The sequence below is a fragment of the Metopolophium dirhodum genome, chromosome 2 (assembly GCF_019925205.1).
Source record: "Metopolophium dirhodum isolate CAU chromosome 2, ASM1992520v1, whole genome shotgun sequence".
In the NCBI taxonomy this organism is placed as follows: Eukaryota; Metazoa; Arthropoda; class Insecta; order Hemiptera; family Aphididae; genus Metopolophium; species Metopolophium dirhodum.
Window position 1 is genome coordinate 17,571,296 of NC_083561.1, and position 18,956 is coordinate 17,590,251.

Below are 18,956 nucleotides of genomic sequence, written 5' to 3' on the forward strand. Positions count from 1 at the left end.
TCATCTCACAAGTGTATGCTCTTCAACATAGTTTTTCATTCAAGGCAAACATCATCTGTGTACGTGCGTGTTAAATTGATCTTTCATTCCCCCTCGAACTATTTTAGGTCAGATTTTGTTTAAAACAGTGTTATACTTACTGGCATGTTCGAAACCAATGCGCATTTTTTTCAAGCCTCTTTTCCGTCTCTCCCATAGTGCTAGCGATTTGGTCTGTGAATCATCTTGGTTACCACGACGTCTAAGTCCTATGACCCGATCTTCGGCTTCTTCGAGTAAATTCGACAAGTGCGTTTCTAAGTTTTTCATACTGGTCTCTAAACAATGTCAATAAAAAAAAAATACACTTTAAGTAATATTTACTTTTCTCATGATGGGTATTTTTAATTTTTAATCGTTTACCTTCCGTTGCTCCATGGGCCAATAGAAGTCGAACTAGATCTCGGTTGTTGCTCAGAAAAGCGACGTCTAGAGGTGTCAACCCATCGCTGTTTACACTGAGCAGAGGAAAAAAAATCAAAAAGTCATCAATAAGTATAATATTATGACGTATACGAATTTTGATTGGACTTTACCTGTTCACTTGAACCTCACATGTCGTCAATATGTTTCTCGCCTTTTCCAGTTGGCCGTGTTCCACAGCGGCGAACAGACCTAAAACGATTGCATGACAAACGATTAAACAACTCCAGACCGTAATAATGTTTAATGTGCATACGCATAAATTCATAATATTGTGTTAAATACAATCGTGTACTATGTGCAATTTTCCGTCAGCCTTAACGAATCGTCTACGAAGTTATATTGTTTGGTAGAATGTTCTTAACGTGCCCACAAAATAATATACATATATATTGTTACTGAGACGTCCTAATGAACTCGAGACGTCTACAAATGCAAATATATTTGGTCACCTAATGGGGGTTGCATACAATTTAATTTCCTCGGAATTTCGTGAAAACACCACTGCAGTTATATAAAGTCCAGAATTTGACAAAACGCCTTACACTATAGTCAGATAAACTGAATGTCTCGAGACATCTGGCACACAGGGTTTACCGCATAATTTATGTGCAATGGGATTAGTGTAAATATAAATGTTTAGATTACCGTGCAAATGAATGTTGATGTTGTGTACTTGAGACTCTCGTGCCTTTGGGTGGTGATGTTGACGTTGTTTTGTCTGTGTCTCCGAACTGGAGCCATTGTTTTTCAGTGACGATATTGACGTTCCTAAACATTACCATAACAAAATCTGTTAGAATTTTGCCATTGACACATCGTCGACTCAATATCGATTCGTATGAATTATGATTGTGGTTATGAATAGGTTCATCACAATAAACGACAATAATATCAATAAATAATTTACGATAGTGTTATCCATAATGTGATGTATTTCACCTAATCTACCTTACATCAATTAAAATGGGTCTGTTCGTGTGCATTTGCTTTAATTAAAAACGTAGGTATGTTTATGTGGGGAGTAGCGATAATTTATCAATTTAGATTTAACCTTATAAATTACAATCATAATTACATATTTTTTTTATACGATTTTTTAACGGTTCAAGAGTATTTCGATAGATTTGTCACTTCGATAAAAGATTTTAAAATATTATAAAGTAAATCGTAAACATTTACTCATTATATAGTACACTTAAATTCACTGCCTATACGCTTTTTATGCTGTATTAATTTAATAATGTTATTCATCGCGTCCATCTCTTGAACCTAAGTAACTAACTCAAACACTTCAAAAGTTTAATAATTTGAGAAAACTGTTATTTACTTTTAAACCTCTTATAAAATGTTATGTTATGTTTTCTCCATTAACTCGAACAACACTGAGATAATTTGACTAAATTAATTTTTTTATTATTTTTCGAATTTAAAACAAAAACCATCTAATTTCTACAAAAATGTCTAGTACGTAAAATTAATTATTACGACGTAAAACGACATAACGATTGCATACTCTAAATATGTATACATATATATTTATTTCTTAACAATGCTCAATAATATAATTTACTTTATGTGCTTTCATGGAGTATATCCGTGAACTTTTTACACTAAAATGTATTTATAACATGTTAATACATATACATATATATTTATATACAACATAATATATATTATATTTTATCTTATAATATGTATATTATATTTTCAATTCGGAAGGTAACAGGAAACCACTATGCAATTTGTTCCATAGTACATGTACAATAATACCTTCAATAGAATTATAGGGTACTGCCAGCCGATCACGAGATTGTAAAAACAAGAACAAATATATTTAAAATAAATTGAAAAACTCGATAACTGGATTTTATTCAGATGTTTCAAATTGTAGAAGTTTCACGTTTAGAAAAGAAAAATATTGAAATTGTGAAAGTATCAACCCATAGACAAAAGGTTAGGTTCTATAGGGAATGGACTTATCCCTGGATTTGTTTTGAATTAATATTCATATTCGTATAATATATTTCAGTTGCCATGGAAATTTAGCTAGTCTTAATTTAAAATTATAAACAGTATTGTCTTAGGTATTCCGAGGGTATGGTTACGTGTTCTAAAACGTCAGATAAAAAACTTTTTCGTTTGAATTCATTATCAACATTTATTAGTTAATACATGGTATAACAGTACAGTTTTTTAAGACACGATTTTGAATTAAAATTTTAAAAAAAATACGCTTGAATACAATACGAACTTTAAGTAAAATATTTTGCTTTTATGAAATAAAAAACACAAATCATCAACTGCACTGTTCTTGTCGACAACGAAACGAACAACGAAATATTTAACAGGGCGGTGGAAACACTAATGTAAAATGTTTTAAAAATTAAATTCCATGGCCTTTTCATAAAAATAAATAAAACAGTGAGAGAGAGGGAGAACAAATAAATAAAAGAACGTGGATTGCGTGTAGGAGGGTATGTGGGGGTGATTCACGTGTACCTACACATGTTCATTAATAACGGCGTGAACGACGAAGCTAGGGTGGTTGCGATATAGGTATTATATTATGTATTATATAGGTACCTTTCCATACATAATATTTTGTTTAAATATCCGCACGTGCGAAACAATAACCGTTTTATTCAGTTCCCCGCGTGCATTGCAAATCGTTACGTAATGAACGACAGCACGTTGTCGTAATAAATTACTATGTATTAGTATAATTATTGCCCGACGCAATGGCTTAATATAGATGCCAAACGTATAAAAATGAAAACAATTTTCTGAATCTTTTTTTTTATTATTATTATAGTAGTGGCGGATTCCCAATCCGATGTAAAAGGGTGATCGTCCTAAAAAAAAAAAGCAATGGTTGAACGAAAATAACCAAATGAGATCAGGACGTTATCTTTAATATTTTTAGACCCACAATCACAGTTTATATTATGTAATGTTATATGTTTTCACGGTTTTTATGAAAAATAAAAACAAATAATATTATACGCATGATTTTATCAAACATTGACGTCCTTCAATATTCAATATTATATTTTATGATTATTATATTCATCGGATGTTAATGACGAGTATTATCATAACATTTATAAGTTATTTAATATGTAAAACACCAAATGATAAACTATTAAAATTGGTTTTTAAAAAATGCTCATCAAAATGTGTACTATTTTATATAATATTTTATTCACTTATTGTCTTAAACTTATTATAATACTCTCAACAATTGAATGAAAACTGGTTGACAATGAGTGAAACCGTCAACAATTGTATATAAGTGCAGATCTACCAACTATGTAGGTAGGTACTACATAATATTAAAATCAGTATACTTATCAGTAATCACTATTACTTGAAGTATCATATCGTGGATATTCTGATGTGTCATGTGTGTAGGTTAATTGCCGATTGCCGATCACTTATTATTGCATCTACGTAAAGTGCACACCGCGTATCGCAAATAGTAATACTATCCGTAATATTATGCTATTGGTGATGAATTCGTTGAAGTTAATATTAGCCAGATAATAAAACATTGTCTATAGCCAAATTTCCAAACAAAGCCTACTGCATAAAATGTTCATAACTTTAATCATGACTTGACAGAAATTAAAAATTCAATTTTTAAATAATATTTACGTAAATTAGGTTTGTATTAAAATATACACCTATGAATAGGTCGACCGTTATTGAGTTTTATTCTGATAACTAATCTCGCCATAATTATTGTAATATTGTAATATCATTTGTACCTACAACACACGAACCGCGGTATACCCATAGGCGTGTGTACCGGTCGAACAACAACTTACTATAACAGTGAACGCATTAACATGTGGTACTTGATGAATTTAAAGCCATGGAAAATAGACAAATTTCTCTATACTAGTTATTTCTTTATATTTTTTTAATAATGAATATCAATAGTAATATTTATAATATTTGTTTTACTCATCGCCAACATAATATATCATTATCTGCTGGGAGGTATAATACCTACAACACATTTATTTGTATTTACATTTAAAATGTTAAAATTATTCTGTTATATTTTGAAGTAAATATACTAAATATTATCAATAAATACAAACAATATTATGTACTATATCTAAAGTTCAATCGCCCATAAAAGTTTAATTTGACTTTCCAATAGACATTTTTTTTGATAAAAGTAGACAAACATATAAGGAATCCTATATTAAATTTTCAAATCTTAGATTTAAAAAGAAAAATTTTTACGAGTTTTAAAATAATTTGCAAATATTCCTGACTTTTACGTATTTTGTCAAATTTTGATCTTTCAATGTTTATAAAAAAAATTGTGATTATGTATTTTTAATATTTTTCCACTTCCACTGTAATAATGTATAAGGAGCCTTTTATTAAATTGTCAAGCTTTTTGACCCAACGAATAAAATTGTATTGACATTTTTAGAAAAAAAAATAAAAAAATGGAAGCTGAAAATGTCCTTAAACAGCTCAAAACAAGTCAAAATATCTAGAAAATGCTTGTATAAACATTCAGTTAAAATTTCATGTACCTATGGTCATTTGTTTTAGAGTTACACTAAAAATTTAAATCGATTTTTGTCGAAAACCATTTTGCGTAAAAATTCGCGTTTTTCCTTAATTTTTCTTTTGTTTTTTCCCGGTGCTTTTGAAAATTACTGGGAAAATTATACTATTGACCACCCAAAGTATCAACTAGTTACTGTCCTAAAAGGTGATGACGGACACAAATAAAACAAAAAGCACACATCATTGTAAAATTAATACCTCGGCTCAGAATCTAAAATATTTAGCTAATTTAATGTTGTATATAACAGGTAATAGATATGTAGTAATTTGTGGCACAATAATCATAATTATATTATACTATAAATTGATGAAAAAACTTTGAACACAGGGTAACAACGTCATATTTTTCTTTATCTATAGCAGGATGTGGAATGGCCAATGAGTGTGAGCAAAACTGTATGTTATATTTCAATATGAGTAATACAATTACAGCTTATAACAGAATACAATTCTCACAACTATTTAAACATGGTTTATCGGTTCAGTAAATTATACTTATTTGAACTAGAAGTAAAACAGCTCGAGGCTTCAAATCATATAGATCAATATATAGTCAATTTATATTTCAGTATTATATCGTTTTTTTTTTTCAAATAATATAGGTACCTACATATTGATATCTTATTATTGGTTTTATATTATTTAATATAGAATATAGACTATAGGTAATAGATAGTTATATTAAATTTGGTAGGTACTAATATAAACATTAAAATATTTAATTCGCATAAAAAGCCATAGCAAATGAAAATATTTTTATATAAATACTGAGTGTGAAGGGTCTTTGGAATGGGAATTGTTTACAATTTGTGCATCCCCAAGAATATTGGTCAAGTCGAGCCTGTGATCCCGGGTTCAATCTGAAGAAAATCGGAGTATGCGCACACCCGTATAATATTGTGATGGTGGCCGTGGCCGAATAGTAATTGGGTTATACACCGTTGTCGTATACGAACCTATGTCGGTGCCGAACCGTCTGGTCTTTTTGGCGTCACGCAGCGCACCGACGACCGCCGACGACGACCGTTTTGCCGAGAACGTCGACGGCGGCAGCGACACCGGCAAACGGTCATCGCCGGCGCCGATGTAGAAGCTGGTGACGGGCACGTCGTACATGCGCATCCGGTTCGGTACCGCGTCGTCGCCGTCCGCGTAGCTGACGTTCGAGTAACCGATGGCCGACGACAGACATCGCGCGGCCACAGGACCGGCCGGCGCGTCCTTGAGTATGCCACCTCGGCGGCCGAACGCCGTCGCGCCGCACCCGTGGCCGCAGACCGGACCGTGGTAAACGCGTTCGTCGAACTTTACGCGCTTTACGACCGGCACGGGCGGTGGCAGTGCCGGCCGGTAGACGGCGGTGACGTTCTCCTTGTCCTGGTCGGCGCCCACCGTCCACCCGCGGCGACGCAACCGTTGGCTGAACCGGGCCAGCGACGCGCGCGAAAACGACGACACCCTGGACACGCGGTCCGCCGCCACCGTTCCGGTTTCGCGCCGGTCCGCCGGTATGAGGCGTTCAAAGTCCGCCATGTGCTGGTTACAAAAGCGCGGTGACGACAACGGCGGTTATTTGAACGCGTTTCGACGATTGCGCGATATAGTGTGTAGCACGGACGCGACCGTTACGCGCGCAAACGCAAACTGCGGGCGAGGCCGGGTGCGTGCGGCCAGCAGTGACTAGGGAGTCCCCGGTCCCGAAAAGAGCAGATGCTTGCACAACCCCCGCACCGACCCCTCGTGCCTCGTGCCGTGGGGGTATACCGCGTTCTACCGGAGACTACCGGTTTCCCGCATAGGTATATAATAATATAAATATTATGTACGATACGACGTGAGTGCACGTCACGACGACCACGCCGTATCGTTGCTATTATCTTTATTATTATTATTATTATTATTATTACCGGCCGTACCAGACCCTCGCGCGCCGGTGTTGCATATATGATGTACGTTTGTCGTTTCAGTGGGTCACGGTCGACGAACCCACTCATTCGGTTTTATGTACAGGGTGATTCACCAATTGCACCCCCGCATTGTTTTCCTTTTTTTGTTTTCCTCATTGGTTTTATTATTATTATTTAAATTTCGATTTGTATACCATTTAGGGATGAGATACAAACTTTTCATTTACATTTGAGAATAGCTCATTTTACCTGTGATTAGTTAAACAGATAACTTTTTTGAAATGTTGATGTGTTCAAATCAAAATTCATACGAGTAATTAGTGAGTAAATTAACTTCGTGTAAAACCTACCTACTAATGACAATTAAAAATTTGGAAGATAGAGGAGTTATGATGATTTAAAACTTAAGTTATATTAATATAAATTTATCAACCATATTAAACAATTATTAAATATTATCTAATATTAAAAATGGATAAAAAAAAACGATTTTTAAGAACCGTTATCCTTGGTATATACATGTTAATAACTCAGATACTACTCGTTGGAATTTTGATTTAAATACATCGACAATTTCAGAAAAATTATCCGTATTTACTATTTACAATGAAAAAAGTATTAGTTCCCATTTGAAAAAAAGAAGTTTATTGAGATAACACAGGACGCTCTAATTAAAGGGGATAAAAATCTAAATAATTTAAAACATGGTCCTTAATTATACTTAAAAATTTTAAATATCAGAATTTGAATAAATTCATTATAATATTTTTTAAACAAATGGGATGAGCATGCTTAGTTTATCATCCTGTATAATATTATAATAATAATGTGTCATACACGAATGCGCATTGTAGGAATACCATTACATCATACACGCGCGAGTAAAATACAGAAAAGGTATATTTACGTTCCAAAAATGTCCAATAGTTTTCGGCGGTTTGTAATATTACAGTAAATATAATATATTATTTACCACCGATCATATCGAACTTAAAGACTATCTGTTATTTATTATAGTATTGTATACACGTGATAAAATTTTCGAAAAAAAGTTGCCGGTTTTTGGTCGCCTTTGAGCTTGCCAGAGTAAATAGTAAACAGTTCACTTTGGAAACTGTCCAACAAATTTGTTGATTACATCGTTGGGCGGGTCCCAACTATTGTTAGAACTTTGGTTTTTTATAAAAATGTTTAAAATTCCGCTTTTTCGAGTCCATGATAACGAAGAAACTTTTGAAAAATAATAAAAGAAACATTGCTAATAACAGTATAGATACCTATTTTTGAAAACTATTTGGAGATTATTATTATCTGAAATTATTTGGACTCAATAAAGAATTCAGGATTTGTAAGCGAATTATTGTAGTTTCTTACAGTTTCATTTTTTACAATAACTAATAATATATTAGTATAATATTTTCAATTTTCGTGTTTAAGATTTTCAAATCTCAGCACTTGGTTGTAATGCTGTATACTTCTGGTGATTGTCTATACATAGTGCTTCCAAAACATGTGACTAAGAATTCGAGATAAATTTAAATGTATTATTATAAACTATTTAAACATCTTTACAATAACAAGCAACAATAAAACGTTAAGCAGCTGACGATATGAAAAAGAGAAACATATGTTAGTTATAAAATACTCATATCATAACACAGCTGGTGTCTGGTGGTGTTGCTGTACTCTCAATTGAACTGGTACCTTAATATTTCCGAAAAATTTCAACTGGCGTGCCACAGTCGAATACCTCGATTATTGACACGTATTTTATGGTTTATACAACATAGAGTTAACATCATAATATTAATTATCCATTTTACAGTAAGTAGCAACAATTATACATACCTACATTTTGTTTTATTGACAAATGAAACTGTAAGAAACAACAATAATTTGCTTAATATTCCAAATTCTTCGTTCAACCCAAATTGTTTGTAACATAAAATTATGCTTCAGCACCATAATACATCATTATATTTTATATTTTATAAATAAATTACAATTATATAATAATGAATGGCTATTACAAGAACACAATATAGACCGACTCATAACAAACGTATAGGATTACTGCATTATTTATCATATAAGTTGTACGACTTTAGTAATTTTTGTTAATTTTAGTTTTATATTACCATATTATATTGCATTATTTAACTGCACAATTTTTTTACATAATGCTATATTATAATATTATATAAATAAATAAAATAAAATAAAATATATATTTACTTATATTATTAATATTATAGTTAGGTATGTGAGAAATGTATATTACAAATTGTAATTATTTAATTTATAAGAACTATTTAAAGTATTTATATTTCGAATTGTGAACTCATGGGCCCCCACACGAACATGTTCAGTGGGGCCCATTTCTTCTTGAAGAATAAATAAAAATTTTAAAAAAATAAAATAAAACAATAAATAATAATAATAAAATCGTCACGGTTTTTATTTTAACAAAATAACTATAGATTATTAATTAGATATTTCAAGCATTTTAATGATGTTGATTATTTTATCTTTAACATTTTTAATATGATGAAATACTGCAATGTATTATTTTCTAATTGAAATTTTGGAGTTACGACTTTAAAGTTTTTACACTAGTCTATTAAAATCATGCTTATTGTATATGAAAAAACTTAACCTTATCAAACGAAATTAAATCAACATTTCTTATATTAACACTAGATACTAATTATATATAAGATACTAGAAAACATAATTTTAATTTTAATTCAATATAGTTCTTTGAATTTTCTAATGTTTTCATTACTGAACACATTACAAATTATATTACCTATGAGTATTTCACAACTAACCTATTTTATAGATGAGAGCTCAACAATTCATAAAACTGTAAGTACTGATTTTTTCTTAAAAATATGAGTTTTAATCACGTTGTAAACAATTATTTATTTACACGATTAGGTATAGTTTTTTTTATTGTATTTCTTGTTAAAAACGACAATCCGTGCGAGTAACAAACAAATCCAGAGTATTCCAAAATCAATTTAGATTTAAATGGAAAAAAAAACTCATGAAACAATCTATACGGTGCAACTATTTTTTTCAACGATTGTGTACGAGAGTTGTTTGTTTAACATGAAAAAACAAAGCTAAACAGAAAACATTTTTCATTTACATTTTAACACCTATGACACCATAAAGTATTGAACGTACTCGTTGTATAATAAAATACGTATTATTGATTGAATTCCTTTTTTTTTCATACTATATAATAAAACTAAAAACTAGTATTTTAATTAATTTTACACTTCATGACGCTTTTCGATTGATAACTGTTATTCAAAACGCGTTATTCTTATGGAAATGTATTGAGGAAGCAGAATATTTTAGATTTTTATAAGTTACGAAAAGTATGTATGTGTTTAGAGTTTTAAAAACTTAAAACACAAATCTAAAACTGTGTTGGAAAAAACTTAAAATATCTTCAGGCGATGCGTGACAGATAACAGAATACTTTTAGCATAATATTATAAGTAGTAAGGGGCAATTAATTTAAATGTACAAATCAGGTTCGAATAGCTTGATTTAGTTAAATTAAAACTTTTAAGATTTACCAGAAAATATCAACAGTAATAAAACTTTTAGGCATAGTAAAACGTTAGCAACACTGAAAACATTAGCAAGTGCTAATCAAGCTTTTTTTGTTATTCTGTTAACACCACGTTAAGTAAGGAAAAATAAATTCGGAAAACGAATATATAATCCTTGTGATAACCATAGCAATCGTTGATTAAACAGACTGGAAATTGCATTTCACTCTTTTATTCTTAGAGAATTCGTTTATATTCACTTGAACGAGTCTTACACGCCAATACTTCGTGACTTGTCATGCGCATGAAACGCCTTCGGATGTAAAACAAAAATAAAAACAAATAATATTCATTTGAAAAGTTATTTTTTTTGTATTTAATTTTATTCGTTTACTAATGTACAATAATATACGTTGTTTTTGAATATATACTACGAGATAAACATCGTCTTCACCTAATATGATAATAATGAACATGTATTGCTTATCATGCGGACGACTATATTGCTGCAGCAGAGTACGACTGCAGACCACTTAAATATTATTTCCTTTTTAATATATTTTATAAAAATATGAGATTTGTAGGTAGGTTCACTGAAAAATGTAACATCTAAATAAGACACTAATAAAACACACAAAACGTGACGGTTTGACAGATACGTATGTTGTGTGCTCGTGTCAATTGACACTACTTCAAAATAACGAACTCATTGCCCTAATGGGTTTTAAATTATAAGGAGATCATGTGACCAATTTTATTTCAAGCCGACGAGGATGATTGCCAGGAATTCAATATCACGAACAAGGATTAGGATTAATGAAAATTGTGAAAGATTTTCGTGGATGTTTTCATAATAATATGCTGTAATATAATAATATACGTACTACATATTATAGGTAATTTCTGGATTTTGAGTTCATGAGACAGTGCGCGCGATTGCTATCATTAGCCATGGATTATTCGTGAATAAGCGAAAACATATTGATTGGAAGGACTGTGGTTTAACCACGAAGTTTATATAACCCAGGTTAATGCCGGTCGAATTATTCGTTGGAGGAGCTGTTGTCTCGTTTATACTATAGGTAAGGTTTATATTCTTTCTTATTAGTTTTGATGCGATTCGTGGTACAGGTAAGGATAGATAACCTACCGATGATATTATATAATATTATTATTATTACTCTAATGACGTTCGGAACATAATAATATTATATTATTATTATAAATATTATGATGGTCGGGTTGTACCAGTTGGGACAGTTTTCGAGCGTAATGATAATTCGGTCACGCCACGCGATACAGTTTTTTTTCTTCATAATTTATTAACGTGTAAAATTGCAACTCGTTTATCGACTCGAGCACGCGTGCAATAGACAATATTAATTCGTTATAATAATATCTGTCGGTCGTTGTCGGGCATAGCGCCATATCATACGACGTGTCGCCACAACGAGTTCAACTTGGTCGTTTATACTAACTCACGTATTGTATAGGTTCAGCCACGTACCTAGGTAGGTAATGAACTAATGAGGTTTTGAACGGTTTTTTTTTGTCGTGAAAAGGTTGAAATCCTAATTGCACGCGCACAACACGTCGTTTATACTTTTTACACACAATAATCGACTAAAAACATTGAAAACCGATAATGAGTTTTGTTCGCACGTCTAAAATACATAGGTAATAATATAGCAGTATAGGTACATATATACGAACAAACTCCAGATGCGCTGCAGTGATTTGGACTTGGAACGACAACAATTAAATTGCAAACCAATGGCAGCAACGACGTAAGTTTATCGCCGCGGATAAACTGCATAATGCTGCGTATAATAATACAACGAAATTTATCGACGAAAGTCTCCGGCCTCCAAACACAACGTGCATAATATTATTGTTATAATAATTGTTATAGCCGAGAAGTTTAATAGCGTTTTACATCCTCCCGTGAATAACGCGAGTGTCATTATTTTTAGTTGGACCCGAGCAACGAATGCGCTGCAAGTTAAATAACTCCGCTGTGGAGGAAACTACATAGTAATATTATTATTGTAATATAAAATCGAACGGAACTTTAGCAATTGAGCGCAATCAGTTTTCCGTTGAGTGCCTTAAAGGAGCAGGTTGGGGTTGAATTTATATTTTATTGTGAAGCAATAGACACTAGATTTTAGAATCCTTATTTTCAGGTTGTGGTTTGTACCTACCTACCCGCGGATTGTTATTTATTTATGCATTTATATTATACTATTACGATATTGTATTGGACTTAATAAATAATGCATTTGAAAACTAAATATTTCGGCACCAGCTGAATAATACTCGTTAGTCCGTTGTATACAAGTTATAACTGCTAATAAATTACAATGTAAAAATCCTGATGCGTTCGACAATATAGATATATAGTATAATACTGCACATTATTATTAACTATATTATATTATGTTTATTAATAGCAATAATATTGTCAATTACTTATTTTTTTACGCTAAACACCGAATTGCTTGTAAAAATTCAAAAATTCAAATAAGAGATGATTGGTTTTAACTGGTGGTAACAAAATTTAAAAAAAAAATACTGTTTTATTGTGTACTATTATGTCTTATGCGTACTCGTTATGTACAATGCAATTTTTGATACTTTTTTCTAATCTTCCATTGATTATTTATAACTATTAATTGTCATCTATTATTCACGAGAACGTTACAAAAACGGAATTTTTCAAACAATTCGGAAATCCGTCCCTTATTGCGTTTACGTTCCACAGATATATTAATTCACCGCGAAACGTTAATTCACCGGTTGTTCATGATTACGTGCAATAAATTATAATATAATATGTATAGGTTTATATATTATTATTATTACACTCAGTTCGTTTTACCGAAAACGCATGCGATTCATCGTAATAATAATTATCGTCGCCGACGCTTTATTCATTAACACGCGAACACGCCGGGCTTAAATTATCATAAACAGAGGAGCAGACCATATTATAATATTATGTAATACTATATCGGTATACAATACATCTAATAATAAACTATTCATAAACAACCATAACGCAGCTATTCACGTTTCAAACTGTGTCATCCGCGAAAAGAGTCGCTACACCGTCGCTCTGTTAAAATAATGGCGTACCCTTTTTGAATAGCTATCCATACGATAATCGTTCGATGTTCGTACAATAATAATAATGATAATATCATCGCATGATATATTATTATAGCAATCGTACAGTTATTATAATTTCCCTGGATTGGATTGAACTGAACTCCGCGCAAACTATACACTTTTATATTAAATACATCAAATATTGCAATATGCAGTTCACGGAAATAGCCATGTACCTATAGACGATGAATTGATGAAAAGGTTCTTTTTATTATAATTATCTTTAATTAATGATATAGCACGACGAATGTTTTTTTTTGTGCGTTTTAAGTGATTTTTTCATATAGTTTTAAAAATAATAACATAATATAATAAAAACGTATTTTATTCATACAGTATTGCATTATCGACGTATAAAAACGATTTAGTAGAAAATAATATTGCAAGTATGACGAATAATATGTTCAACTATAACGAATAAAAATACATTAAAATTAAACCATCGATAAAATATGATCTCAAAAAATCTAGCTTCTAAATTATACGTTATTACTTTATAAATTGTATTCGTTTTTTGTTACTGGAGTAGTTATTACTAATACGACAACGAGTATTATATACTGAAATACTGAATAGACAACAAAAAAGTTAGGTACTTACTACAATATAAAGATTCACGTATTTAAGTATCTGCCATTATTTTAAAGTATTCTAAAAAAAACAATTTAGGCAGAAATATAAAAATAAAAAAATGCATTTCATATGAATAATAATTTAAAATTCCATTGCGTAAATGTTTGAAATAATTTTGAAAAGGATGTGAACAGAAACAGTGAACAGAAACGTCCAGAATGTTTTAAGCTTCATGTGTTATTAGCTATTACATATTTTAAAAAGTACCTTATAATATCATTGTTAATTGTTATTATTATTATTTTATACACACTAAACTAGTATTCATTGAATAGTACAGAAGTACTTCCTACTTTACCAATTACCTAATAAATGTCATATAATATTTAATAAACGCTCTTTGCATTTATATTATTTATCAATTATTATGTTAATTTGTATTATTTACTTATAGTTATAACTTATATTGCTACATACTACTAAGCCCGACTAAGGTAATACGAATCTTCAGACTATTTAGTATATACTTTCAAATACAGTTCGTAAAATTAGTTTACCGATCACTGTTATTAATGTAAAAATGACAATTCGCTTCAAGCATACAATAAGGTCCACATTACACTTGTATACAGCTGTTATACTTATTCATAACACACACATGTATTATAATTGTGTATCATAGAATCAAAACCCTATATCTTCAAAAATGTATTTTTTTTTTTTAATAAGCTGTAATCATTAAGACTTGCAGTCGGCATAATTATTTTAGCTAATTTGTTCACTTTGGAAATTACAAGCACCTGTTTTTTAAGTCCTCGTTTTTACACCTTCGACCTTCCTGTTTATCTATACAAATATTATATTATGGTCCATTCATCAAAATCAAAAACAATGACATTTGTAAATTTAATCCAATGTAAATGGTTATGATTTAAATATAAAGATGTAACAATGTCTTGTGTTTAAGGGGATAGCAAAAGAATGTTTTTAGCGCAAAAATAGTATACGATAATGGGAATCTTAAATTCTGATCAATTAATACATATTTTTGAGTTGATAAGTTACCATACCGAATGCCTTTAGCCAATTCCCAAGTAAAAGATTTAATCGAAATAAAATGCTTAAGCGTAACGATTTTTCAAATATATTGTAGTGGGACTGAATATTTTTATGGCTTAAAACAATGTACCTACCTATACCTAGTTTAATTTATTAGCAATGGCTATAATAAAGTAATTAAATTCGTATTGAAAATGTAATATAATTAACTAATAATATATTATGTACTTAAAATTTAAGTTACCAGTTTTAAAACAGTACTATAGTTATTAATTTGACCTAAATATTACTTTTAGAATACAAATATGCATAGTCATTATCAAAAATAATATAAAAGCATATCTAATATGAAATTTTAAAATTATGTTTATATTGTGGTTACTATACTAATATCCTGACCCCGTGGTATATAACCGGAGTGATTTTAAGTAGGACCTTCAAGTAAACTTAAAGTCAATCCAGTTTAATTTAGCGTGGTTAACAAATTCAGAAGAATTTACAAACACCTCTTAATTATTTAGAACTATATAATTATCTACCCTAGTCCGTTCATCATAAAATTAAGATTTTAGTATTAATGTGAATATAGAAATAATACATAGAAAATAAATGTTTAAGGGTAAGGAAAAGAAAAATTTCCGTGCATAATTCTTTCATTAAACATTTTTTTTATAAAAATGTATTCACAGAAAATGCAAAGTTTAATAATTGTATTAATAATTTGAATACAAATTTAAAGTATGTTAAATTTTTTTTAAATTAAGAAAATCTAAAAATGCAAATTTCAGAGTGCTTTGGGTTGATCTTAAATTACTGTTCCATCTAATTCTATAGTTTGTATTTTTTTACCACCGACAATTACAAATCCAGTCTTTTTATCAGTAAAACCATTGATTAAAAATATTTTTTATATTTTACAAGTCTTTTTTTTGTAAGCATTACCGTCAACCGACGAAGAGTTAAAACGAATAAAAATACGATTAAAACGGTCGGGGCATGGTTGTTTTGTCGATTAATAAACAGCAGTGTAGCGGCAGCCGTGTTGAAGTACCTACGCCTGTGAATTAATATTTATAATTATTATAAATAGCCATTAAAACAATCGGTGTAATTTAGGTCACAATAAACAATATAATATTTATGCATGTATAATGTATATATATATAAGTCCTAAGAAAAAATATTTGCTATTAAAACTTCCAATTACAAATATGTACATAATATATAAGTACATTTATTTAAATTTTTTTTTAAATTGTTTAATGAACATATTATACACCTATATTAATAGAGTACATAAACCTAAATTATATCCGTTCGCATAAGGTATTTAAGTGAACATAATATTTATACAAACGTAATTAGATAGTTAGATTTTAAAGACGAGGCAAAAGCCTAAAACCTAATGTTATAAGAAAAATCAAATCGTAGACAACTGTTGATTTCTTAAATTGGATCGATTACGTGCATTGAAAAAACTAAAATTAAAATCTCAATTCCAAATTGCCAACACAATTTTTTACGTGAAAAGTTAACACTATACCTATATATACCTAGGTCAATATTTATACAGCTGAACGTTTTTAATATTATTAGTTGCCCTAATTCGTTTTATAAGTTAAGTGTAGATGGACTTTTACGAAAATATTTATTTCAATAAGTGATAAATATTTATTACGATCATTTCAGTGTTGCATCTAAATGTATAATTTATACTCATATAAGTATTATTTAAATGATTTAAATCTTTAGTAAAATCACTAAAATAATATGAATGTAATTTTAAAATGTTGGTACATTTGAATCCAATCCACTAACTCTACGGAAATGAGCCTGGTCTAGTTTTTATATAAACTAAGGTAGTACCAAGTTATCTGATATGAGTCCCATCTATAGAACCAGCTACCGGATATATTCTAAATCTTGTATGTATTGACAACATCATCTTGTATATATTGTTTCGTATATATTATATATATATATGAAATATAGGTAAGTCACTAGAGTTATACATGTATTTTATATGATATGGAATCAATTTAAGTGAAAAATATGTTTCAAATTTAACATAGAAATTTACTTTAGTTTCGTTATTACATAGCATGAAAAAAATACATCTAACATTGAAGTTATGGAAAAAAAAAATTTCTTACACGCTTTACAATGGTACATAACTGCATACATATAGTTCGAAGTTACGTATATTATTATTTTTTACGCATAATAAAATATGTCCATCAGGTATTTATACTTCGAAGCTATTTACCTACACCATTCTACTATACTTTATTTACTTATAGTTAATAACAATAATACATGACGCAATATAATAGTATAATTATGTTACAATAATTATAGGCAAGTTATGCGGTGTTTATGCCATAAGTTCAACCTACTGTACTTCGTATATAAAAATAAATTATAAAACAACATTAAGTAGGACTGTGGCTCCACTCAGAATCGTGTTTCGTAATATTTTTATAATTGAATTAAAATTTAACACAACCATTACAGTGACCTACTCAATTTCGAAGAACACTCGAAACCTTTAGGTACAATATTGAAGGGTAATTTTTCTGATTTTAATAACGTCTGTTGCACAGTTTTAAAATCACAATAACTTATGTGCCACTAACTTTCTTTCAACTACCTGGTAATGATAAAAAAAATAATTTAAATTATATTTTTGAAAGATTATGTCATAAATATATGCCAGTTACATGACAATAATTAAAAATTTAAAAAATTAAAAAATATTTATTGTCTTTAATTATAAAATATGCATCAATACGATCAAAAAAGGTGGGTAAGTGGATGTCACTTTTCTGTACAGTAGGTTAAAAGTGGGTCACTGTAATGGACGGTGTTAAATTTTAATTCAATGATATTACATCATTGTATAAAAAAACGATTCTGAGCGAAAACAGTCGGTCAGCCTATGATATTACCAAGTATATTTGATGATATTAAATACCGAAATTGTTACTTAAAAATAGGAAGTGAACTCAAGGAATAGAATACAAAATATGTTTTAATAAGAAAGAATTAAATAAAAAGTTTTGTTAAGCATCATTACTATATAGCAAGGTAAAAATGGTTACATTTTACATGAAATATTGATATGAAACATCATCAAAATGTATTATTTTTTTTACTGATAATACTAAAAAACTACTACTTAATTAACCCTTAAAAGTGAAATAGTATTGATCCAACTTACAATAAGCCGTTTCTTTTATAATATTTTAAAGTACAGAAACAGAATGAGCAAAACAATAGTTGAATCAGTTATTTTCTATTCTTAACTATTGTAATTAAATGTATAAGAGATGCAACAATATAGGAATTTTGATAAAAAATTATGGAAAACGCAAATTTAAGAATCAAAAGATATTTTGATACATTCTTAAAGAAATTAACAAATATTACCATAATATCATAACAGTATTCAATAACGTTTTTAAGTTTTAATTATTGAGTAATCACCATGTACCTATTTAATCTATTTTATTATTTTTAAGTACATTAAGTATACATTTAATACTATTATTGTTATTCGTTTTTAAATCAAAAAATAGCCTATTGAAACCATGCGCCAATCGCTTTACTTTTATCATCA

At 29.8% G+C, this 18,956-nt stretch overlaps 1 protein-coding gene across 6 annotated transcripts in view; it reads right to left on the reverse strand.

The window, feature by feature from the left end:
- LOC132938507 (ankyrin-repeat and fibronectin type III domain-containing 1) overlaps positions 1–18,956 on the reverse strand; it is a 160,279-nt gene that overhangs the window by 5,283 nt on the left and 136,040 nt on the right. For 5 of the 6 annotated variants that reach the window (XM_061005378.1, XM_061005377.1, XM_061005380.1 and 2 more), the window contains 4 exons: positions 1,111–1,233; positions 576–654; positions 403–497; positions 141–317 (listed from right to left, as the gene is read on the reverse strand). In XM_061005378.1, the coding sequence (XP_060861361.1) occupies positions 141–317; positions 403–497; positions 576–654; positions 1,111–1,233 (474 nt within the window). Of the gene's footprint in view, positions 1–140; positions 318–402; positions 498–575; positions 655–1,110; positions 1,234–6,014; positions 6,741–18,956 lie in introns of those variants that run through there. The other variant, XM_061005379.1, reaches the window with a different exon arrangement.